Here is a 26116-nt window from a genome sequence, read left to right as displayed (position 1 = left end):
GATGCCTTAAGAGGGGCTGATTTTCTGAGTCAGGTGGGCTCAGCACTTTTTGCAAATCAAGCCACTTTACAGTATTTCAAACTGGGCACCCAAAATCACTAGCCACCTTTGAAAATGTAAGTCATTGACTGTTTTCAGCTTCATAACCAGGAGATTTTGACTGTCTTGCCTATTGCATGTTTCTAATATATTGCTATGATCATACTGTTGCAGAATGATCCCTTCTGTGGGATCATTCGTGCTCCTGGAACGTCATCTGTGTGATGGGTCTGTATGCGGTGCCGTTGCTGGCCATACCGGCGTACACTACTGCAGCATTTGCAGAATATGTGGGCACCCATTTCTGGAGGCCGGTTTGTGTATTTCCAGAACTTGAAAAATGTGGGTGTTGCTCCCTTCCACTGCTATGTTGCTCCTTTCCACTGCTTCCCACACATGTAGCGCTGTGCAAAACAGTCACACTGATCACACTCAATCCTCCAACCCCAGGCTCTGTTTGACACCATTTGCCATCCTCTGCCTGGGCTCATGCTGGATCAGTGCACAGCTGCAGAGGCTCTCCCCTTAGTACTCCCCATGATGGATTCCACCACTCCTGTACTCAAACCCACCCTCTCCCTACACTCCACTCCAAGGTTTAGTTGAACAGGAGGCATGTGATAATTGTGAAGCAGATAACACACTCTCACGCTCTGCACAGAGCCTAACACAATTGCTCTTTTACTTAATCACATAAAGCACAAGACAATACAGATCATATAGAACACAAGAACCATCCTAAGCGCAATGTGGCTAAAAGTAGCAAAGAAGATGCAGGAGCATGGGCTTCAGTGTGGGCTCCTCCTAGGTATGTACTGACATTGTTAGCCTGCACCTGGGTCTGCGCTATTGCGTCTTTTCTGCTACTCTTAGCCGTGCTATCTAGATTAAAGCCGCTTGGCAAGGCATTCCCATGCTAGCAACTGCATGTCCCACTGAAGTGGAGGCATACTTTGTGTTGTGGAGGCTGTTGCTCTGGATGTTGCATTAAACACTCCCTAAGATTTCTGTCTGCTTTCCTAAAACTCTGGTAGTACCGGTGACTAATTCGTAAAGGGAGAAATCCTCTCCCCAACTTTTAAGCTGTCTGTTCACTAAACTTTCCATCTCCAGGAAACAGCCTTCTCTGTTCATGTGCAGAATTTTCCGATGATTTTCAGTGTCCTTTGCTGAATATATAATTCACAACCTCATTTACATTGGGCCACATCTGTTAGAGCAGGGGTGGGCAAACTTTTTGGGCTGAGGGCCACATCTGTGTGGGGAAATTGTATGCAGGGCTGGGGCAGGGGGTTGGGGTGCGGGAGGGAGTGTGGGATGCGGGAGGGGGTGTAGTGTGCAGGAATCGGCTCAGGGCAAGGGGTTGGGGCAGAAGAGAGGTGCAGGGTGTATGAGGGGGCTCAAGGAAGGAGATTGCAGTGCAGGAGGTGTGCAGAGTGCAGGAGAGTGCTCATGGCAGGGGTGCAGGAGGGGCACGGACTGTGGGAGGGAGCTCAGGGCAGGGGGTTGGGGTGCAGGATTGGGCTCAAGGCAGGGGTGCAGGAGGGGTGCGGACTGCAGGAGGGAGCTCAGGACAGGGGGTTGGTGTGCAGGAGCGGTGCGGGGTGCGACAAGGGGCTCAGGGCAGGGAGTTGGTATGCACAGGGGTGCAGCAGGGAGCTCAGGGCAGGGAGTTGGGGTGCGGGAGGGGTGCGAGGTGCAGGCAGGGAGTTGGAGGGAGGGGTTCAGGCTCTGGCCCAGTGCCGCTTACCTAAAGTGGCTTCAGGGTGGCAGCAGCGCGCACAGGGGCCAGGGCAGGCTCCCTGCCTGCCTGCCCTAGCCCCATTCCGCACCGCTCCAGGAAGCGGCCAGCACCAGGTCCCTGCACGGCCCCTGGGAGGAGGGGGGAGCACAGGGCTCCACAGGGCTGCCCTTGCCGTGCCTTCAGGAACCTCCCCCGAAGCTCCCATTGGTCACGGTTCCCCGTTCCCAGCCAATGAGAGCTGCGGGGGGCAGTGCCTGGAGAAAAGGGCAATGCACGGAGCTCTCTGGCTGCCCCCCCCAGGCCTCAGGGATGTGGTGCTGGCTGCTTCTGAGAGCGACGCAGGATCTGCGCCACCACAGGGGGCAATCCTGCTGGCCAGATCCAAAGCCCTGAGGGGCCGGATCCGGCCCGCGGGCCGTAGTTTGCCCACCCCTGTGTTAGATCCTTGTGTGCCTTTCCACCATTTAGATATTTCACAGCTAAATCACTGGATAGCCTCAATCCTCATTGCACTGGCATTAAATCCTCTGCCTTTATTTTGTGCAACTTGTCCTTTAACAGGAGTTCACTTTCCCACTCAGGAGAAGGTACCTCTCTCCCTTTCACTAAGATGCACCATTTGATACTCATTATCTCTTTTTCTTTTTTATGCTGAATTTCTGCAGGACTTCTGGGACCAACTCTGCATGCTGAAGTGGGAGACACTTTAGTAGTTCACTTTAAGAACATGGCCAACAAACCACTGAGCATTCACCCACAAGGCATAGCTTACAACAAACTATCAGAAGGTATGTGCTGTAAAATGCCATCTATTCTTTTTTTCTACTCAAGACTATATAATCTTAGATAGAGAAGGGCCGAAAACCAAGTCCAGGGTATGGACACCATCGACCTTTGATGTCAGGTCGTAATTTGGGCAGCAAGCAGGATGTAATTTGGTCCCCAAGAAAACATGGGCTCCAAGGCTACCTAGGGACTTGAGGGGAATGCCTAGTGTAGGTAAGACAGTCTGTGTATAGGTCTCTTATTTTCAATCCATCTCTCTGAGTGCTGTGTGCCTTTTGGCAAACAAATCATACTTTTGTTTTGAAGAGGCTGCTTCTGTGTCACTGCGTACTACCACTGACCACAGGCTCCCCAGGAGAACCTCTTGCAGGTGCCAAGCTGTTGGGCCTGCTCAATATCATGGTTGGCAACCAGGGAGGTGTGACCCAGAGACCAAGTCAGGGAGTGGTTGGATCAGGGGATCTCACCCCAAAAAGAAGTGGAGGCACAGCCCTGCCACTTGAAAGGGATGCAGTCGGGGGACTGGAACAGGGTCTCAGAAGGGGTGGCCTACCCAGGGACTATGACAAAGGGTACTTGGTATCTCCCAGGAGGAGCTCAGCTTCTTGCAAGATCTGGCCTTTGGCTGTCAGTTGTTAGAGGCATGGTACTAATCCTGCTGGTTGTCTAGAATGCCATAGAGACCAAATCAAACTTGAGTAAAGCTATCAGTTTAAAACAGTGCCACTCTATCCTGCCAAATGATTTACCAACATCCATTAATAAAATTAAGGATGGAATCCAATTTGATGTTAACTTCTTCTAACTGGCGCTCAATCAGCTAGATTGCATAGAGCTGCAAGTGCAACAAGGGGGTAGAAAATAGAGTGGTGAGAGAGGAAATGCTCAGAAAATCCCCAAAAGACTGATGACCTGTGACCTTTGAATCTAGTCTGTGGCTGTTTATGCACTAAATGAACTGCACAACATTGTCCTGCCTCCTCACACGCTGTTTACTCCAAACAGCTACAGTTTTCAGAAAGAACCTTACCCTAAAGATTGGGAACTATCCTCCCATACAGTAAAGATTGGGAACTATCCTTCCATACAGTAAATGTTTAAATGTGTGTGTTAAAGAAAATGTATTTATATTCTTTCAGTTCCAAGGCTTTAGAGTTCAAGGTATTTGCCACCATTGGTAATGGGTTCGTTATTACTGAATATGCGCCCAATTTGCACTTCGTGTCTCATTTTCACCAGTGCAAAGTGAATGTAAAGCACTTCCATGTCAGAATGGTAGCATTTTACACTCCCTTTGCACTGGTTTCAGTGACTGCACGTGGGCTGTCAGCTTGCAAATATTTAATTGCATTAGGGTTGATGATGTCATAGGTGGTTGAAATGTTTTGAATCTCGAAACAATATCTGGAAAAATGTTCTCCCTTTTCAGCAACTCTCGAGGGGGTTGGGATTTTTTTCAGATGTTGAAATTTCAAACTGTGAATACATTTTTTGCAAAAACGTCCAAGATTTCCCAGCCCACCCCTCCTCCACCCCACCCCCCAGTTCTAGATGATCTTGTTCCTTGCTATTAATCAGTTTGTCGGGAGAGCTCTCTGAGGTTTTCTTTAATGCCTTGTTCGTATGGTGAGCCCAAGAGGAGTTTTGCTCTCAGCTGAGTGGGAGCAGAGTCAAGCTCTGTGTTGAGGAACGATCACATGTCACTGAAAATCTCCGATTCTGTTTGATGATGGTTCAGGTTGATATTTCACTGATTTCTCATCTTATTTGCAGCTAGAATTTTGATAACCTCCAGGAAGCCTTCTTGTTAAGTGAACATATTTATTGGCTGTAGACAATGCAAACAAATTAAATACATAAATGCAATGTTATCACCATTCAGATTTGTAATGCACAAAAGTCGGAAGGCTGCAGTAGCTCCTACAGGGCCAGTGTTATGGAGGGAGGCTGGACCAGGATCAGTGGAGAGCTGGTGAATTGGGCAGCTAGTACCTTCTCAATCACTCCTGACTCCAACCATGGAGAGGCTGAGCAGTTGTACTATGCTCTCCCACCACATCAGCCTGGGTAAATGAAACCGACTACTGGTCTTGATTCTGCTCTCAGGGACACCAGTGAGAATCGGGAGTAACTCTGCTGAAGTGAATGGAGTTACACCATTGTAAAGCTGGTGCAGGTGAGAGAAGAATCAAGCTCTCTGTGTATGGGTGGCAATGGTAGTAAAAACCCTGTTCACACGTTCATCAGTCCCTCCCTCCCTCAATGCCACCTCTACCTCCCTCTCTCGACTTCTACCTATGCAGGTTCCCTGTATGCTGACCGAACATCTTCTTTTGAAAAACTGGACGATGCTGTGCCTCCAGGCCTGGTGTATAAATACACATGGGAGATCACTGCAGAAATTGGGCCTAAAGAAGCCGACCCTCCCTGTCTCACCTATATCTATTACTCACATGAGAACATGGTGGTGGACTTTAACTCTGGTCTGGTTGGAGCATTGCTTATATGTAAAAAAGGTAACCAAAATGCTGTGGGTAGACAAAAGCTATAAAATGTCGGCTGGTCTACTGTTTCAGTGGCCTAGCACATTCTGATAGTGTTGCTTTCTATTATGATAATGATAAAAACAAAAAACATAAAAATCAAGCTTGAAGATTGTATCATAATGTGAGAAGGCATTTCATTTCCCTCTTCCCTTCTCATGTTTCTGGGCAGGCAGTTTAGAGGAAACTGATTTTGTTTCCTCTGTCTTTATTTTAGGGCTCAAGGTTACAGTGTTCTGGACTAGCTGTAATGCACACTAGTTTCTGGAATAATTCTAATTGTAGGCAGGGCTGGTAACATCGCTTTATATTAAAGTTGCCTGACATTTCCCATTTTGAGACCCCCAACTTCAGTTGCTTATAACTTTGTGAAACTTTAACTGTTCAGGCTGGAATTTACCATTTCAGGTGTCTGCCTCAGATGGAATAATTTTGGAAAGTTGTACCGAAAACTGTTCAACTGTTTCTGAGAAGGAGGCTAGGAAGAAACATTTTGTTTTGCCCATATTAAAAATGCTCCCTCTGCTGAACCTGTTCTGTTGATGCTAGAGGCTTTCAGTCTCCAAAGCTGCCAATCCAGCACCTTTCCCCAGAACTAAATTCACCTCAAGCACATTTTGAAAAGACGTCCTACGTGCCCAGGTGCAGCTGGCACGTGCGGAAAGCTCACGGAATAGATCTGGATGCCTTTTAGTTGATGTGAGCTGCTTTTATTTTTGCCTTTATCTGATACCTCTTGTTTCTTCCCACAGGAAGCCTGAAGAAAGATGGGACACAGAAGCTGTTTGACAAAGAATATGTGTTGATGTTTGCTGTGTTCGATGAAAGCAAAAGCTGGCAAAAATCAACCTCTCTCTTGTACACGATTAATGGTTACGCTAATGGGACGTTGCCAGGTACCGTACGTACTCGTGGTGTCCAGCCAGAGTCCACAAACTGTGTATTACTCCTCACTGCAGCATACACTAGAAGGCTGTAGAAAGCAAACAGAAGGAGTAGAGTGGCACAGACTCGTGTATAACCTTACGTTGAGCATCTGGTTCCACAAGGGAGCATGTGTGCGCTCCCAACCACCACCGCTTTCCCCTGCAGTCTGCCCTTGGTGCCAAGAGCACATGGCTTCCAAGGGCGTGGCTGTTTGTGCAGAGAGACAATTAAATCTCTTCCTGCCACCCACTGGATAAGGAGTGAGGTTTTTCAAAAGCACCTCCGTGAGTTAGGCACTCAACTCCCATTGGCTTCAATGGGATTTAGACTCCTAATCCACTTAAGTACTTTTGAAAATCCCACCCATGGCCTATACAGTATCCATCCTAGACATGGCCATTGAGATATCAGAGAGACTTTATTAAAAGTGCAGAGTGGGTATTCACTTTTCACCTACCAGTGGGAATTAATGAACCATTCTGTGATTCTGGGATGATTCACCTGTGTTCTGAACCCTGCTGTTTTGTTTCAGACCTAGGAGCTTGCACATACGATAACATTAGCTGGCATTTGATAGGAATGAGCTCCAAACCAGAGATTTTCTCCATCCATTTCAATGGGCAAGTCCTGGAACAAAATCGTCGCAAGGTCTCGACCATCAGCCTTGTGGGAGGTGCATCGACCACAGCAAACATGACCGTGAGCCAGAAAGGAAGGTGGCTGATATCTTCTCTTGTCCAGAAGCATCTGCAAGGCAAGGGAACATCTGTTCAGGTGGCAGTTATACAGTTAGAGTGTCATTCTTGTCTCTTCCTCCTTATCTCCTAAAGTGCTGCTAAGTTTGTCAAATGTGGTGGCTAACGCATTTGGGATCATCCTAGGAAATCAGTGGAAACAGGGCATTTTGTTTAAATTAGGGTTGCAAGATGGGGCTCATTAGGATGACTTCTGCAAAGGGGCTAGAGGGCAACAATGAATATAACTTAGTTTTTAACTCTCTGGAAAGTGCTCAGATGAGCCTCATTATAAAAAAATCCTGGAGATTGACCAGCTTTTTCAGGAGAAACAGAGAACTTTTGCAGTTCAGTAGGCAAAAAATCTTTTCTGCTCATCTTTAACAGTGGATGTTGGTTTCCCCCTGGAGTGAACAGTTCTCTGTTGTAATGGATCAGTGGATTCCCTCTTGTGAAAGGTTGGAGGGCTCATTTAACAGAAAAGGGGCAGTTCTTGCTGTCAGTTAGGCTGGTATTTTCAAGGGAGGCTATGCGAGTTAGTTGCTGAGCTCTCAGTGACTCCCACAAGCCCCTTTGAAAATACCACCCTTAATGCCTGAACTCTTCTTTTTTTTCAACCTGAATAGACTCAGGTCAATGAGTGAATGTTTTCATGCATCCTGAGCTGATGGGCTGTAGGAATGCTGTGTTATAGGACTAACAGTAACCATTGTACTGTGTCTCTCTTCAACCAGCTGGAATGCACGGTTACCTCAACATAACAGAATGTGCGGGGAAAGACGTGTTCAAGAAGAAATTATCCTTTAAGGAATTGCGTATGATTAAGGACTGGGAATATTTCATTGCTGCGGAAGAAGTCACCTGGGATTATGCTCCAGAAATTCCAGAGACCATTGATAGGTAAAATGGTGAACTATACTGTGCTGATGAATGTTAACTTTAGGCGGCTTAGGAAATGCGCTATATAATGTAAAGTCCTAGCCCTTAAGAACTCCTTCTGCATATTTTTCACAGAAACTCAATCTTGTAGAAGAGGAGGAATATTAGAGGCAGGGTTGCATGGTATTTATGGAATGCACTATGTAGAAGTCCTAGGGTATGTCTACACTACAAAATTAGGTCAATTTTATAGAAGTCGATTTTTAGAAATCAATTTTATACAGTCGATTGTGTATGTCCCCACCAAGTGTACTAAGTCGGTGGAGTGCATCCTCAATACCGTGACTAGGATCGACTTACGGAGCAGTGAACTGTGGGTACCTATTCCACAGTTCCCACAGTCTCTGCTGCCCATTGGAATTCTGGGTTAAGCTCCCAGTGCCTGATGGGGCTAAAACATTGTCAAGGGTGGTTTTGGGTACATGTCGTCAGTCGCCCCCCCTCCCTCCTTGAAAGCAACGGCAGACAATCGTTTTGCCCCTTTTTTCCTGGGTTACCCATGCTGATGCCATACCACGGCAAACATGGAGCCCACTCAGCTCACCGCTGCTGTTGTGAGCATTGTAAACACCTCGCGCATTATCTTGGAGTATGTACAGAACCAGGCTAAGAGACACCAGCACGAGGATGATTGTGATGAGGACATGGACACAGACATTCCTGAAAGCATGGGCTGTGGCAATTGGGACATCATGGTGGCAGTGGGGCTGGTTGATACAGTGGAATGCCGATTCTGGGCCCAGCAAACAAGCACAGACTGGTGGAACCGCATAGTGTTGCAGATCCTGGAAGCCTAGGGAGTCTGACACTGCAAGGCAGCAGGAGGTTTCCTAGGCGAGTGGTGCTGTTGTGCAGACGAAGGCCATGTCTATGCGACAAAATGATGTCGACCTAAGTTACATCAGCATACAGCCACTGCAGTAATTACATCAGTTTTGCGTGTCCACACTGCACTGTTTTTGTCGGCGGTGCGCATTCTCACTAGCAGCACTTGTATCGATGCAAAACGAGTCGCGCAGGGGTGACTAGGAACATGATTTCAACGTCCCATAATGCAGTGTTCTCCATCCCATAATTTCATCTGCATCCCATAACGTTCCACGCCTCTTCTCAAAATCCCCACAAACCTGTGCATCCCTCCTGGCTGTCCATTATCTGTGTCAGAAGCATGGATCCTGCACAGCTCTGCACTGATGTGATGAGTGTTGTGAGAATGGCATGCCTGGTCCTGCAGTATTTGCAGAGCCGCCAGATTTGCTGCAGGGAACGTGACAATTTCTCGGAGGCTAGATTTGCTCTGGGACATAGAAAGAAACAATTCAAAGTTGTTGACGGCATTCATGATGGAGCTGGAGCCGGGCCGGAGAAAGAAGCACTGACGGGTGGGATCACGTCAGGTTTGGGAAGATGAGCAGTGGCTGCAGAATTTTCGGATGTTCTTGGATCTATGTGCTGAACTCACCCCAGCCCTCCTGCGCAGCAACACCAAAATGAGATCTGCACTGAGAGTGGAGAAGTGAGTGGTAATTGCACTGTGGAAACTTGCAATGCCCGACTGCTACTGATCAGTTGGGACTCAGTTTGGAGTTGGGAAATCCAACAAGTTTCCACATACACAGGTCAGTGTATTTGCAGCTGTGATTGTCCAGGGTGGTGTGGTAGGGATAGTGCAGTGGCCCCAGAGGTCCCAGAATGCAGTTCTCTTTGGGCTGCAGAAGGAGGCGAGCACAAGATGGTTGAACCTGAAGCTCAACAAGAGTCTGCAGCATGTCTGTTTGCTGCTTGAGAAGTGCTAGCATCTCCTGCTGCACATCTCTGTCCTTTTCCTGCACCTTTCTCCTCTCCGCTGTATCCCTGGCCTGCTGTCCACAAGGGTGAACATCCAAGCCCTGTGCTTGGTATCCAAAGCAGCAGAGGCTTGCAGGATCTCTTGGAACATGCCATCCCTCTTCTTCCTTCTCCTCCTTATCTGGCTGAGCCGCTCTACTAGTGTGGATGGAGAGACACCCCCCCCCGCAAGGCCACATTTCCAACTGCAAAGGGTACAATGCACAGAGGTACTACTGTGAGTGTATTCACAAGATAAATGGAAACTTGGTAAACTGAACTCACTCCCCTTCATCCACACAAGTTGCAAGCACTAGATTCTCATTTCTCCTTGTGATCGATACTGGCTGCAGTCCAGTCATCATGAGTACAACCATGAAGGGAAGGGTTGGGGGGGCAAGATGGGGATAGCTCACGGGCATGAGTGTGTGCATCTAGGGCAATTGAATAGAATACTGGCACTGTTTTCCACGGGCGGTGGTGATTTTAGCTGATATCTTACTCCTGAGGGTAATGGAGGCTGGAAGGGAACAGGTATCTGGCTGCAAACCAGGGACGTATGCTGCCTGTCCGTGTGCTGCAATGGTTCTGGTTGAAGTAATCGCTGAGGGTATGTCTACATTACAAAATTAGGTCAAATGTATAGAAGTCGATTTTTAGGAAGCGATTTTATACAGTCGATTGTGTGTGTCTCCAGTAAGCGCATTAAGTTGGCGGAGTGCGTCCACAGTACCGTAGTGTACTTTCGGAGTGTTGCACTGTGGGTAGCTATCCCACAGTTCCCGCAGTCTCCGCTGCCCATTGGAATTCTTGGTTGAGCTCCCAATGCCTGATAGGGCAAAAACATTGTCGCGGGTGGTTTTGGGTACATGTCGTCAGTCGCCCCTCCCTCCGTGAAAGCAATGGCAGACAATCGTTTCGCACCTTTTTTCCATGCAGACGACATACTGCTGTCAGCAGACGGTGCAGTAGGACTGCTAACTGTCGTCATCATCCACTGCTTCCGCTGCAACTCTGCTCTCCTGGTGCCATGAATCCACCTTGCAGGTCGTCTCATCGTTCTGTATAAATATCTATTCTTGTGGCATCAGTCCTCATCCACCACTTCCGCTGCAACTCTGCTCTTCTGCAGACGCCATACCACGGCAAGCCTGGAGCCCGCTCAGCTCACCACTGCTGTTGTGAGCATTGTAAACACCTCGCATGTTATCCTGCAGTATGTGCAGAACCTGCAAAAGCAGGCGAGGAGGCGATGGCAGCACGGTGATGAGAGTGATGAGGACATGGACACAGACTTCTCTCAAAGCATGGTCCCTGGCAATTTGGACATCATGGTGGTAATGTGGCAAGTTCCTGCCATGGAACGCCGATTCTGGGCCTAGGAAACAAGCACAGACTGGTGGGACCGCATAGTGTTGCAAGTATGGGATGATTCACAGTGGCTGCGAAACTTTCGCACATGTAAGGCCACTTTCCTTGGACTTTGTGAGTTGCTTTCCCCCGCCCTGAAGCACAGGAATACCAAGATGAGAGCTGCCCTGACAGTTGAGAAGTGAGTGGCAATAGCCCTGTGGAAGCTTGTAATGCCTGACTGCTACCGGTCAGTAGGGAATTAATTTGGAGTGGGTAAATCTACTGTGGGGGTTGCTGAGATCCACGTAGCCAATGCAATCACTGATGTTCTGCTATCAAGGGAAGTGACTCTGGGAAATGTGCAGGTCATAGTGGATGGCTTTGCTGCAATGGGGTTCCCTAACTCTGCTGGGGCGATAGATGGAACGCATATCCCTATCTTGACACTGGCCCACCATGCCCACCAGTATGTAAGCCGCAAGGGGTACTTCTCAATGGTGCTGCAAGCGCTGATGGATCACAAGAGATGTTTCACTGACATCAACGTGGGATGGCCAGGAAAGGTGCATGACGCTTGCATCTTCAGGAACTCAGGGCTGTTCGAGCAGTTGCAAGAAGGGACTTACTTCCCAGACCAGAAAATTATCGTTGCAGATGTTGAAATGCCAATAGTTATCCTTGGGGACCCAGCCTACCCCTTGCTCCCATGGCTCATGAAGCCGTACACAGGCAGCCTGGACAGTAGTAAGGAGCAGTTCAACTATAGGCTGAGCAAGTGCAGAATGGTGGTAGAATGTGCCTTTGGATGTTTAAAAGCTCGCTGGTGCTGTTTGCTGACTAGGTTATACCTCAGCACAACCAACGTTCCTATTGTTGTTGCTGCTTGCTGTGTGCTCCATAATACCTGAGAGAGTAAGGGGGAGACGTTTATGGCGGGGTGGGAGGTTGAGGCAAATTGTCCGGTGGCCGATTATGCACAGCCAGACACTAGGGCGATTAGAAGAGCACAGCTAGGCACGCTGTGCATCAGAGAAGCTTTGAAAACCTGGCCAGGCTACGGTGTGACAGTTCTGTTTGTTTCTCCTTAATGAAAACCCACCCCCTTGGTTGACTCTACTTCCCTGTAAGCCAACCGACCTCCCCCCTTCAATCACTGCTTTCAGAGGCAATAAAGTCATTATTGTTTCAAAATCATGCATTCTTTATTAATTCATCGTACAAACAGGGGGAAAACTCGCAAGGTAGCCCAGGAGGGGTGGGTGAGGAGGGAAGCGCTGGGTGGGGTGGTGGATGAGGGGAGGCAGGAAGGACAAGGCCACACTACAGTTCAAAACTTATTGAATGCCAGCCTTCTGTTGCTTGGGCAATCCTCTGGGGTGGAGTGGCTGGGTGCCCGTAGCCCCCCCCCACCCCCCGCGTTCTTGGCATCTGGGTGAAGAGGATATGGAACTTGGGGAGGAGGGCAGGTGGTTATACAAGGGTTGCAGCAGTGGTCTGTGCTCCTGCTGCCTTTCCTGAAGCTCCACCAGATACCTGAGCATGTCAGTTTGCTCCCCCATTAGGCTCAGCGTTGCATCCTGCCTCCTGTCATCACATTCATTTAACGCTTTCCTGGACTCTGCCATTGTCTGCCTTCACGCATTCTGCTGGGCTCTTTCAGTGCGGGAGGACTATATGAACTCTGAGAACATGTCATGGCGAGTGCGTTTCTTTCGCCTTCTAACCTGCACTAGCCTCTGGGGTGGAGATGATAGGCGGAGCGTAGAAACATTTGCAGCTGCAGGAGGAAAAGAAATACATTTTAGAGAACAAAGGGAAGACTATTTCACACTGAATCAAGTGATTCACATTACATAGCACATGTGCTTCACACACACACACCCTACCGCGTGGCTTACATCAGGGAAGATCCCTCTCAGCCAAACACGGACAGCTCAGCATGAACAGGCCTCCCCCCACAGCGTGGCAAAGGCTTTTAGAGTACCTCCAGGAGAGCTTCATGGAGATGTCCCTGGAGGATTTCCGCTCCATCCCCAGACACGTTAACAGACTTTTCCAGTAGCTATACTGGGCGCAAATGCATCCCAAGTTTCAGGGCAAATTAATCATTAAACACACTTGCTTTTAAACCCTGTATTATATTTACAAAGGTACACTCACCAGAGGTGCCTTCTCTGGCTTCATGGTCCGGGAGCCTGCCTTTGGAGTGTTGGGAGGGTATTGGCTCCAGGGTGACGAACAGTTCCTGGCTGCCAGGGAGAAGGGAGTCTTCGCTTGGCTGCTGTGCGTTATCCTCAACCTCCTCCTCATCATCATCTTCCTCATCCACAAAATCCTCATCCCTGTTGCGTGAGACTCCCCCCTTGGGGTAGTGGTAGGGGCCCCCACTAGAATTGCATGCAACTCATCATAGAAGCAACATGTATGGGGCTCTGACCTGGAGCGACTATTTGCATCCTTTGTTTTTTGGTAGGCTTGCTCAGCTCCTTAACTTTCATGTGACACTGCTGTGTGTCCCTGTTATAGCCTCTGTCCATCATGCCCTTGGAGATTTTGGCAAATATATCGGCATTTCGTCTTTTGGAACGTAGTTCTGATAGCACGGATTCTTCTCCCCATACAGTGATCAGATCCAGTACCTCCCATTTGGTCCATGCTGGAGCTCTTTTGCGATTCTGGGACTCCATGGTCACCTGTGCTGATGAGCTCGCCATGCTGGCCAAATAGGAAATTAAATTCAAAAGTTCCCAGGGCTTTTCCTGTCTACCTGGCCAGTGCATCTGAGTTGAGAGTGCTGTCCACAGCGGTCACAATGGAGCACTCTGGGATAGCTCCCGGGGGCCAGTACTGTCAAATTGTGTCCACACTACCCCAAATTCGACCCAGCAAGGTCGATTTTAGCACTAAACCCCTCGCTGGGGAGGAGTACAGAAATCGATTTTAAAAGCCCATTAAGTCGACAAAACAGGCTTGGTCGTGTGGACGGGTGCAGGGTTAAATTGACGTAACGCTGCTAAATTCGACCTTAACTAGTAGTGTAGACCAGGGCTTAGTGGTGTAGGAAAGTGTCCTACCACAGCAGAAGAAATAAGGAAGCCCTCCCCAGAAACCTTTGGCTGAGAACTGCACACTACATCCAGAGAAGTTTCCTCATGATCTCTATGGAGGATGCATAGGACATCCTGGAGAGCACAAACTGCAGGGACCCTCTGCCTAACTCTAGAGGGGGATGAAAAGCAGATAGCAACTCTACCTCTGTTGGTTGTTTCACTACCTTACCTAGCATCAGTAAAAAAAGAGTAAATCAACAGATGTGTCCTGCAACTTTGGGCCTTCCATCCCTGCAATTTCAAAGCAAACTGCATACTTACGAGAAATTCCTTCCCCTGCATCAGGCTCACTTATTTTGGACTGTAGGGACTAGTTGGACTGCGCAGGACTCAAAAATATGTCCTGACTTGCTGCACCACTAGATATCTTGGTCGCCTGTCCCCATACTCCTCCTCCTCCTCCTCCTCCTCGCTGTTCACAGCAGAGGGCCTGAGACTCAGGTTCCTCCAAAGAATCCACAAGGCTCTTGGGAGAGGTGGTGGTAGGTTCTCCATCGAGGATAGCATGCAGCTCTTTGTAAAAGTGGCAGGTCTGCAGCTCCACACCAGAGCAATTGTTGGCCTCCCTTGCCTTCTGGTACGCCTGCTGCAGCTCCTTGGCTTTCACGCAGCACTGCTGCAGGTCCCTGTTGTAGTCCTTTTTTCCTCAGTTTGCAGAATATGTTCTGTACTGTTCAGATCTAATATCATTTGAAGCCCCCTTTGATAATTCCATCCTAAAATAGAAACTCTCTTTTGAGCTACATAGATTTTTTTTTCCCCCTTGGGTTTACAGCTTTTGTACTCTATGGTAGCTGTAAAATAGTCACTGATGGGGGTGGGAGACACCCCAGAGGCTATGGTGGATGTCTGAAGCATGTAATTCAGGTTGGGAGTTGGCAAATAGCACAGCGTAGAGTTGGTTGGGAATAAAGGATGTAGATTTAGGAGTTTTGCAGGTTGCAGTCTTGTATCAGACTGTCTTAACCTGCTGGCTGGAAGACATCTGGTGTTGCAGAAAGCAACTTAACACAGTGGATGGTGCTTTTCACTCATCAGGCAGCTTCTATGGTTTTCTCCAAGGTAAGGCCTTTTATCATGAGGAGTTGTTCACAAATCTTGGGGGAACTTGTTGTCTTCATGACAATTTGATCTCTGATCATTTCATCTGTTAAATTGACAAATTCACACAACCTATCCCTGACAGGGCCCAGGTCAGATGACCCCAAGGCACAGATATTTCACTCTCAGTGCCAGAGCGTCAAGTTAGGCCTGGTCTACATTACAGAGTTAGGTCAATGCAAAGCATCTTACGGTGACCTAACTATGGAAGTGTCAACCCTTAAATTCCAATCCCGCCGACATAACTGCCCCACTCTGCCAACTAAACTCCACCTCCATGTGCAGCGTAGAATCAGGATTGATGTAGTTAGGTTGATGCAGTGTCAGTGTAGACACTGCGTTACTTACATCAACTTAGTGGCCTCCGGGAGGTGTCCCACAATGTCCCTCCTTTGATCTCTCTCTGCTTTGAACTCTGCTGCAGGTATGCAGGAAGCTGCCCCTCCCCTTAAAAGCCCCATGAATTTTTGGAATTCCATTTCCTGGTTGCCCAGCTTGGAGAGCTCACCTAGCAACTGCCTAGCTGACCATGCTGGCTACATGTTGCAGACACACTCCTGCCTGTACGACACAGGAGGTATTAGATTTCCTGGATCGTGGGGAGAAGAGGCTGATCAAGAACAGCTCCGATCCATCTGTAGAAACTTAGATATCTACAAGCAGATCACTTGGGTCATGGGAATCTGACTTTCCAGAAGTTTTCACAGACACTGCAGGGGTTGCAAAAAGGTTCAAGCACAAGTGCCAGCTACAATATAATGTGGTTCCTGTACAACATAAAATGCAAAACATACCAGTTGCAGTGAGACAACCACTCAAGGAGGAGATGCTGAAGTGACGCAAAGCAGATATAATTGAACCAGTTGATTCATCAGAATGGGTTTCTCCTATCATTCTCACCAGGAAGTCTGATGGTGCTATCCACATGTATGTGGACTTGACAGATCTAAATTCCAACATAGTTGTGTATTGTCATCCTCTATCCAACATCAGTGAAATGCTGCTCACCTTAAAGGAGGCAAGAGTCTTTATGACTCTTGATTTATGCTCGGCTTACCACCAGATCCCCTTAATGGAAAAATCCCACATGTACACAGCTTTCATCACTGCAGAATGTTTTTTCCAATTCAAAAGGCCTCTGTAGCACCAGTATTCCAGAGAATGATGCCTGCAATCTTTGGCGAGAGAATGCGTGTTACTTACTTTCAAAATGACATTCTAGTGAATGGCAAAGATGAATCTGAACATGGCATGCTAAAAACGGTTCTAGAAAAACTTGGATACAGATTTACCATTAGCAAGAAGAAATGTCAACTCCATACCAACTCAGTGACATGTCTAGGGCATAGAATCTCTCAGAACGGCATACAACCAAAACCAGACCTAGTGAAAACCATTTGTGATGCACCACAGCCTGACAAAAAGCACAAACTTCAGTCCTCCTTTGGATTATGCAAATACCATTCAAAGATTGTAAAGAAGTTTGCTCTGAAAGTAGTTCTGCTGAGTCATCTCCTAAAAAAGGACATGTAAGGTTTGAATGGGTTGACGTGTACAAGAACAGCTTTAACAAGATCAAATATGCACTGTCCACCATCCCGGTTTTAAGACCTTTTGATTCTGTGAAACAAACAATTGTCACAAGAGAAGCTTGTGAGTAAGGTCTTGGTGCTGTCTTGACTCAGCTAAAAAATGGACAGGAGTCACTATTGCATTTGCCTCCAGAGCCCTGACTGATTCTGAAAAATCTGATTCTGTCTCTGCGAAAGAAGTTCTGGCATGTTTCTGGGCAGTAAGACACTTCAGAACTTACTTATGGGGTGGTGGGAGATTTATCTTAAGATCTGATCATAAACCTCTCTCACCTTTATTCATCACATGAGGTTCTGGAAAAGCAACTCCAAGAATTGCCAAATGGGTCACCAAACTAAAGGACTTTGATTTGCTGACAGTGTATCTTCCAGGAGTCAAAAACACCACTGCAGATTCTGTCTCGCCTGCTCATATCTTACCATGAGGGTGCAATAGAGAAAGATGATGAAGAGATTGTCCTTGCACAAATCTCTGCTACTACTCAATCTCAGAGTGGGTAACAGCCATGAGAGAAGACAAGGTAGTTCAGGACTGTGATGGGGTTGCTGTACTCACTGCCGGATGGCGCCATTTTGTGGCTGTCCTGGAGATTAGCTCAGTCAGGCCGATGCCCCTCCCAGCAATTACACCCTGTCCGTTTCTCCTCTGCAGCCCCCCTCTCACTTCCAGGAGCTGCAGCATCCTCTTTGTGACTCAGCCCTCTGGCTAGATGACTACTGTGGTTTCCCCTTCTAGGCGCTGGAGTGTATCAATGTTCCTGCTCTCCAGCAGTCTTCTGCTTCATTAGCTCACGGTGCCACTCCTGCAGTGGGGGAACCTGGGCCCATCCTTTACTTCAGGTTCTGGCTCAGGGACCCTCTACACAACAGGCAAGATCAGTTCCCTGCACCTTGCTGCCTTTCCCTGAGCCGCTTCCATACCTCCTGGCCTGCCCGCATCCTCTGGGTTTGCCAGTCTCTTCACTCCCTCCTCCCAGGGAGTAACCCGAGGCTACCTGCCTCTGTAGCCCCAGCCACATCTCTCTTCTTGCAGAAGTGACTGCAATATCTCCCTGCTAATTCCCTGTCTTCTGTAGAAGCCTTGCCTCTCTCTCACAAGTGAGCTTCTCTATGTTAGCTGCCTCCAACCCAAAGCTCCCCTTTTGAACCTAATTAGCTGATTGGGCCCACCTGACCTAATGCAACTCTTGCAGTTTCAGTGTGGGGAGCACACCCCATCACAAGGACCTAAAGACTTACATAGTCAATGGATGGTCTTACATGACAATGACACCAGAACACTTGGAGCCATACAGACATGTATCACGTGAGCTGTCCTTTGTAAATGAATGGGTTTTGAGAATTGATCATCTTGTTGTGCCTACACTTGTGAGACAACGATTAATTGACCTGGCAGATAGAGGACATATGGGGATGAGTCTAACCAAAAGACAACTGCGATAAGACTTCTGGTGGCCAGGGATGGACAAGCAAGTTGAGGAAATAATCAAGACTTGCACGGCTTGTGCTAGAAGTGATAAGTCACAGAAAACCTTCATCCTCCTTCTCACACCAGTTCATTATCCCAATTGTCCATGAGAGAAACCGGCTCCTGACCTAATGGGGAGCATTTGAAGGTCAGCCTGTTACACAGAGGTTTGTCCTAGTATGGTAAACTATCATTCAGATTGGCCAGAAATTACATTCACTGGAAAGGTTACAGCTGAAATAGTAAATAAGTTAACGTCATGAGTTTTTGCCCAAGAAGGATTTCCCAAGGAATTGGTAACTGACAATGGAATGCAAATAACTTCTGCTGAAATGCAACACTACCTCATTTACAATGGTATCAAACACAAAACATTTTCTTTATACCATCCAAGAGCTAGTGGTCTACTTGAGAGAATGAACAGACTGGTGAAAGAAAGTTTGCAACTTACTAGTTTTCAAGTGAGACCAGGGAAAGAAGCTTTACATGAAACACTGTTTGCTTATGGGACCACTCCACATTCAACACCAGGAGCATTACCCTTTGAACTTTTAAGAGGACACAAGGCTGGTAAATGACTTACTACCTGTCAGGGGCTTACATGTTCTCCTTTTTTCAACCAAACCTTCTGATGAAACAATTTGTGAATGTGTTAAGAACAAACAGGAGAAATATAAGCAGTGTGTGTATTGTAAGGTGCTAAACCTCACAAATTTGAAATTGGAGCTCTTATTTGTGTGAAGCTGTCATACAAAGACAAAAAAGAACGTTCAGGATATTCCTTTCCTTTGCAGATAATAGAAATATGAGAAGATTCTGCTGGATTAATAAATCAAAAGAAATAGAACACTTCAAGACTGTCCGCAGTTCATCAGCCAGCAGCTGAAGAAGAGAATGCTGATTTCCACCTTGGACCAGAGAATGCTGATGACACCAATAATAATGATGGACAATTTATAGTAGTAGGAATTGCTCCACTACCCGGTCTTGTTCCTGCCTCTCTGGATATTAGGAGAAGTGTGAGACAAAGGAGACTGCCTGAAAGATTGGAAGACTTTTTGTTACTGGACTCAAGTGATGGTCTGGAAGTGACTGAAGTTTTACAATGGTTATTCTAAAGGGGAAAGGTGTGTTGCATCTAGTTAGATGCAGATAGCTATCCCAGTGTGTGTTTCTAAATTTCTTACTAGCTGGCTCCTGTAGCTTTGAGTTCAGGAATTACAATTCCCAGGATGCAGCAGGGGAGAGGGAGGATTGAGGGGAGAAGGAAAGGAAGAGAGTGAGGGGAATAAATCTGACCTTTACTGTTATCACGCTTCCACAGCCTTTCTCAAAAGGGTTCAGGTACTAAACAGCCACAGCTCATGGCTAAAACACAACTTCTCACCTTACTTCATGAACCCTACCTATTCTTAGCCATCATTGGGAATTCCACTGTCTTTGAAACCTTGCAAGGGGCTTCTGCCATTTCCCGTGGAAGAGTATTCTACGATCTAGTGGATCTCATCATTAAGAAGATGTTATTGATACTTTTTGCTTTTTTTTTTAAGGCAATATAAAGCTCAGTACTTGGACAACTTCTCAAATCTCATTGGGAAGAAGTATAAAAAGGCCGTTTTCAGGCAGTATGAAGATGCCAACTTCAATAAGCGTCTGGAGACTCCCCGGCCCAAGGAAATGGGAATTCTGGGCCCTGTTATCAGAGCTCAGGTTAGAGACACAATCAAGGTAAGTGGCAAGGGCCAAATACAAAGACTGTATGTACTGTGGTGTAACTTACTGTAAATGCAAAATAACTTACTGTAAACAAGAAAGAGCTTGTGTTGTATTCTTTGTCAAATAAGCTGTAATGATACAAAGAATGGCCATATTTGAAGGTATGAGCACAAGGGGACAGAGTTAAGATTAAGTTTGCAATCTTATCTCTGCCATCCCTGACTTTGAGTGCTGGGTTTATCAATCTAAACTTTGCATTGACACTTGCTTTTTGTAAAGAATATTTAGAATAGTTGGTCCAAACCCTCAACTCCAAACACACCTGAACTTTGGGGAAGTTCGGATCTGTGTCTGAACTTTAGGAACCCATAATCTCTACCTCTTACTGTTTAGCTGTCTCAGACAGGGGTACTCACCCTTGAAAGCTGAAGAGCCACTTTGATTGAAGTCATCAAATGAAGCTAGAGAGCTACACGGTGCTGACAGCATGATGTTGAGATGTTATGCTGTATAATAATGGCGTGTCCCCTGGACTTGCCGCCATCGCAGATTGATACATCCCAAAGCCGCACAATCCTTAAATGCCATGATGATTTTGTGGCTCTGGAATTGAATTCAGTGCAATGTTTCTTCTCTCCATCTGGCTCCATCCTCGAGCATTTCTCTTCCCTCTCCGTCCTCCTTGGCTCCTAGAAGCTGGGAAAGGGATGGGAAAGTCTGTATCAGTAAAAGCTAGGAAAGTCTGTATCAGTAAAAACAACGAGGAGTCTGTGTGGCACCTTAGAGACTAACCAACTTATTTGGGTATAAGCTTTCATGGGATATAACCCTCTTCATCAGACACATGGAGTGGAAAATATACAGCACATGAAAAGATGGGAGTTGCCTTACCCCGCACTTGGTAAGGCAACTCTCATCTTTTCATGTGCTGTATATTTATACCTGCTTACTGTATTTTCCACTCCATGCATCTGATGAAGTGGGGTTTATCCCACAAAAGCTTATGCCCAAATAAATTGGTTAGTCTCTAAGGTGCCACAGAGACTCCTCATTGTTTTTACGGAATCCCCATGATTCCAGTCCATGGCTAGCACTCTCCATGGCTTCGTGTGCCTGGCCATGTGGGAAGTGCTCCTGAGGATGGCATTCTCATCAGCCGCCTGAGACCAGGCAGCACAAGAGGAATCCCAATCAGTGCGGTCCACAAATGTTCATGTTGCAGTAGAGCTTCTGGTTTAATATCCCCAGATTTTTCTTTTAAGGAGCGTTTCTTCCCCTGAGCACTTTCAGTGCTGAAATCATGCAAGTTTCGCTCTCCCTGGGATTTACCCAGACCAGGATTCACTGAATGCTGAACTCAAACTTTCTGCATCTCCATATCTACGTAGATTGTGTTCAGAAATATGGCCAGTCGACCCTACAGCATTTACCTTCATGGAGTGACGCTTTCAAAAGATGCAGAAGGAGCCACTGACCCCCTGGATTCCACAGGTCAGAAACTGTTCACATTTGCACAATATTGAAAGTCTTACTTTGTGTAGAGTCTCTCTTTGCCTTTAGGAGGTCATGTAACTGATTAGGACACAGGAGTGGGAGTCCTGGGTTCTGTTCCCAGCTCTGTGCTGATGTGCTGTGTGATTTTGGGAAAGTTGCGTCTCTTCTCCGTGCCTCAGTTTTCCCCATCTGTAAAATGGGGATTATGATAAGTGCCCACTTTTGTAAAGTGCTTTGAGATCTACAGATGAAAAATCAAATGTAAATATGCTAAGCAGCACTATTATTTAAAAAATGCCTGCGTGGACGTGGTCCTCAACTTCAATGAGCTCATGTCAGTGTACACCAGCCAAGGGTCTCGCTGACGTAACATAAGAACGGCCATACTGGGTCAGACCAAAGGTCCATCTGGCTTCATATCCTGTCTGACAATGGCCGGTACCAGATGCTTCAGAGGGAATGAACAGAATAGGGCAATTTCCAGTGATCCATCCCCTGTCATACAGTCCCAGCTTCTGGTAGTTGGAGCATGGGGTTGGGTCCCTGACCATTTTGGCTAATCGCCATTGATGGACCTGTCCTCCATATTCTTATCTAATTATTTTTTGAACCCAGTTCTACTTCTGCTCTCGCAACATCCCCTGACAATGGGTTCCACAGGTTGACTGTGGGTTGGGCAAAGAAGTACTTCCTTACTTTTGTTTTAAACCTGCCGCCTATTAATTTCATCGGGTGACCGTTAGTTCTTGTGTTATGTGAAGGGATAACTAACAGGTCCCAATTCACTTTTTCCCCACCAGTCATGGTTTTATCATATCTCTGTCATATTCCACCCGCCACTTAGTTGTCCCTTTTCTAAGCTGAGCACTCCCCGTCTTTTTAATCTTGGCTCGTACGGAAGCTGTTCCATTCCCCTGATCATTTTTGTTGCCCTTCTCTGCACCTTTTCCAATTCTGAGATATCTTTTTTGAGACAAGGTGACCAGAACTGCACTGTTCAATGTGTGGGCGTATCATGGATTTATATAGTGGCAGTATGATATTTTCTGTTTTAATATCTATCCCTTTCCTAATGGGTCCTAACATTCTGTTTGCTTTTTTGACTGTTGCTGCACATGGAGCAGATATTTTCAGAGAACTATCCATGTTGACTCCTAGATCTTTCTGTTGTGGAAACAGCTCATTTAGACCCCATCATTTTGTATATATAGTTGGGATTATTTTTTTCCAATGTGCGTTATTTTGTATTTATCAACACTGAATTTCATCTGCCATTTTGGTGCCCAGTCACCCAGTTTAGTGAGATCCCTTAATGACGATTCACAGTCAGTTTTGTATTTAACTGTCTTCAGTACTTTTGTATAGCTGCAAATTTTGCCACCTCTCTGTTCACCCTCTTTTCCAGATCATTTATGAATAAGTTGAACAACACATTTCCCAATACAGATCCGTGCGGGAACCTGCTATTTACCTTTCTCTGCTGTGAAAACTGACCCTCTATTCCTACCCTGTATTTCCTATCTTTTAATTAGTTATGGATCTAGGAGAGGACCTTCCCTCTTATCCCATGACTGCTTACTTTGCCTTTGGTTAGGGATTTGTCAGAGACTTTCTGAAAGTCCAAGTACTATATCCTCATAGTCTTTGCATGGCTAAATAGTAATGGAGGAGAAGAAATATTAGGAAATATTAAGAGGCATAGCTAAGGGAAAAAGAGAGAGAAATGTTTTCTGCTGTGATCTGAAATGAAATGAGGCTGAGAGATACAGAAAGAGCAGCAGGAAAAGTCATCAACAGTGGTAAGACTGTGTATCCGCAATCTTGGATAGTGAGGTTGCTAGTGCTGGGCAAGCAAATGAGAGACTACACAGAAGTTAAGGGCTATGAAATAATCTGTAGCCAGCCCATGGAAGGCTTTAAAGAAGGAAGAGGGGACACTTTATTTCCTGATTCCTGTAAGGAATGGGGGAGTCAGTGGATTTGTTCAAGGACCAGAGAGATGTGACTGCACATCGTTATATGAGTCAGACAGCAAGCAGCATTCCCAGTGGTTTGCAGTCAAGCTGGAAGGGCGTATCAAGTGGGGTCTGGTTCTGTTCAATGTCTTCATCAGTGATTTAGAAAACGGCAGAGAGAGTAAATTTATAAAGTTTGTGGATGATACGAAGCTGGGAGGGGTTGCAAGTGCTTTAGAGGATAGGATTAAAATTCAAAATGGTCTGGACAAACTGGAGAAATGGTCTGAAGTAATTAGGATGAAATTCAATAAGGACAAATGCAAAGTACTCCACTTAGAATGGAACAATCACTTGAACACATACAAAATGGGAAATGACTGCTTAGGAAGGAGTACGGTGCAAAGGTGATACACTGTGACCCCAGATTAAAGCTAAATATGAGTCAACATTGTAACACTGTTGCAAAAGAAAGCAAACATCATTCTGGCATGTATTAGCAAGAGTGTTGTAAGCAAAACTCAAGAAGTAATTCTGCTCTACTCTGCACTGATTTGGCCTCAACTGGAGTATTGTGTCCAGTTCTGGGCACCACATTTCAGAAAAAATGTGGACAAACTGGAGAAAGTTCAGAGAAGAGCGAAAAAAAAAAAAACGATTAAAGGTCTAGAAAATATGAGCTCTGAGAGAAGATTGAAAAAATTGGGTTTTAGTCTGCAGAAGAGAAGACTGAGGGGGAACGTAAGTTTTAAGTACATAAAAGGTTGTTACAAGGAGGAGGGAGGTAATTTGTTCTCCTTAACCCCTGAGGCTAAGACAAGAAGTAATGGGCTTAAATTGCAGCAAGGGAGGTTTAGGTTGGACATTAGGAAAAACTTCCGAACTGTCAGGGTGGTTAAGCACTGGAATAAATTGCCTAGGGAGGTTGAGGAATCTCCTTAATTGGAGATTTTTAAGAGCAGGTTAGATAAACACCTGTCCGGGATGGTCTAGATATTTCTTAGTCCGGCCATGAGTGCAGGGACCTCTCAAGATCCTTTCCAGTCCTTTGATTCTATTTCTGCAGCATTAACTTCAACTGATTAGATGCTGTTTTATGGGTGATTGTTTGGTAAAGGAAGAATGTAGTGAGTAGCAGGCTTGTTATAGAAATAGAATGGAGCTGGTTTTAGCCACGACGTAGGCTAGAGCCAAGGCAATTCCTTCTGAATCTGCCTTCCCACCACTGTGCAGGTCACTGTTACAATTAAAATGTAGAATTTTCTGCCTCAGATATGAACAGTCCTTGTTGAATAATTTTTTTGTCCTTCTGTTGTGCCTTTCATCCATGGATCTCAAAAGCGATTTACACCCATCATTCATTAAGCATGACAAGTCTCTAACGTAAGTGGTATAATTCCCGTATAGCACATGGGACCTTCGCAGACAGAAAACACAGTGACAACACGTTTTGCGTTCTGCAGTGGACACAGAGCATGTCTCCAGGCTGTGCTAGAGCTTTGGACGGTCCAAGGCTGTAACTTAATAACGGAGCATAGTTAAGCTCCTTTCTGCACTGTAAACAGGAACTCTGTTGTAAGCCACATGGGACAACCATGCTATATCTAGGTCCCTGTACTCAGTTGTTTTTGAAGTGTAGACCTGCCCAAAGTACATATTGGACTTCAAGTGCCTGAAGGTGCACTGACTTCATCGGAGCTATGCCAATTTACACCAGCCAGGAATCTGGCTCTAAGTTTGTAACTCCTATTTTATTTCTCCTTCAGACAACAGCACCCTGAGTAAAGCAGTTCAACCTGGGGAAACCTACACGTATAAATGGAGCGTCGTGGACACCGATCAGCCCACCGCACAGGATGCCCAGTGTCTAACGAGATTATATCACAGTGCTGTAGATGTAACCAGGGATATAGCCTCTGGACTGATTGGCCCACTTCTGATTTGTAAAGGTGAAGCACTGGACAAGAGGGGTGTGCAGGTATGATCATGTTCTGCAACCTCTGAGAGACAGAGAGAGAGAGAGAGGCGCCTGTCCATGTGTGTTGTTTGAACTACAGGGGAATTTGGTTTCATTGATTGTTCCCTTAGAGAAAAGGCCTCTGGAACTGAACTGGGATCGGATCACTAGGCTTCTGTAGAAGTCAGTCGAAAAACCTGTAGAATGTAATGAGGTATGAGATCCTTTGGATAAGTTCTTTGAATCACCGTACAGAACTCACTAGTTGGGACATTAAATTCTATAGGGTGAGTCAGACAACCTAAAATAAGGGGATAGTTTTGTATTAAATTCTATAGGACTTTTCTATAAGGGCTGCTTGCAGTGATAATTTTTAGCTGCATGCTGGCATATGTGGCCCCAGATTTAGAGTGCTCGCTGGGACTTTCAGTTAGAAAGATCAGGCTGCTAGTGATTTCTTTCATTGTGCTTTGTTTGCCAAGACAAGAAATTGCAAAATCCTGATTCTAGACACCACCCTAAACTTCCCCAAAGTTTGATGGTATGCAGGGAGAAAGGGAGGAAGTTCTGACCCCAGTCTCTGATAGCTTCTGACCCCAGTCTATCATAGGTTTAACCTAGGTCTGGCAACCCCAAACGTTGGGGATCCAGAAGCATTGCAAGGGGGTTGCTGGGAGAGTTCTTCTTCCACTTCCCCTCCATGGGGCCAAAGGAAGGAATCTACTTTGACAGTGGCTCAGACACCACGCAGAAGTGAATAGAAGCAGTGACTTCAGCCCCTGCACATACAGCAACAAGTGGGCCACTAGGGGGAGCCCAGCTCATAGCAGC

The 26116-nt window shown here is 46.4% G+C and overlaps 1 protein-coding gene across 1 annotated transcript in view; it reads left to right on the top strand.

Moving 5' to 3' along the window:
* F5 (coagulation factor V) overlaps positions 1 to 26116 on the top strand; it is a 67251-nt gene that overhangs the window by 4820 nt on the left and 36315 nt on the right. The window contains exons 3-10 of the mRNA XM_077821967.1: positions 2449 to 2571; positions 4873 to 5085; positions 5865 to 6008; positions 6572 to 6793; positions 7508 to 7673; positions 19714 to 19891; positions 21268 to 21370; positions 25095 to 25306. Coding sequence (XP_077678093.1) covers positions 2449 to 2571; positions 4873 to 5085; positions 5865 to 6008; positions 6572 to 6793; positions 7508 to 7673; positions 19714 to 19891; positions 21268 to 21370; positions 25095 to 25306 — 1361 coding nt within the window. The remainder of the gene's footprint in view (positions 1 to 2448; positions 2572 to 4872; positions 5086 to 5864; positions 6009 to 6571; positions 6794 to 7507; positions 7674 to 19713; positions 19892 to 21267; positions 21371 to 25094; positions 25307 to 26116) is intronic.

This window comes from Eretmochelys imbricata, chromosome 1, assembly GCF_965152235.1.
Source record: "Eretmochelys imbricata isolate rEreImb1 chromosome 1, rEreImb1.hap1, whole genome shotgun sequence".
In the NCBI taxonomy this organism is placed as follows: Eukaryota; Metazoa; Chordata; order Testudines; family Cheloniidae; genus Eretmochelys; species Eretmochelys imbricata.
The sequence above is the reverse complement of the archived record's forward strand: the minus strand, read 5'-3'. Positions and strand labels throughout refer to the sequence as shown.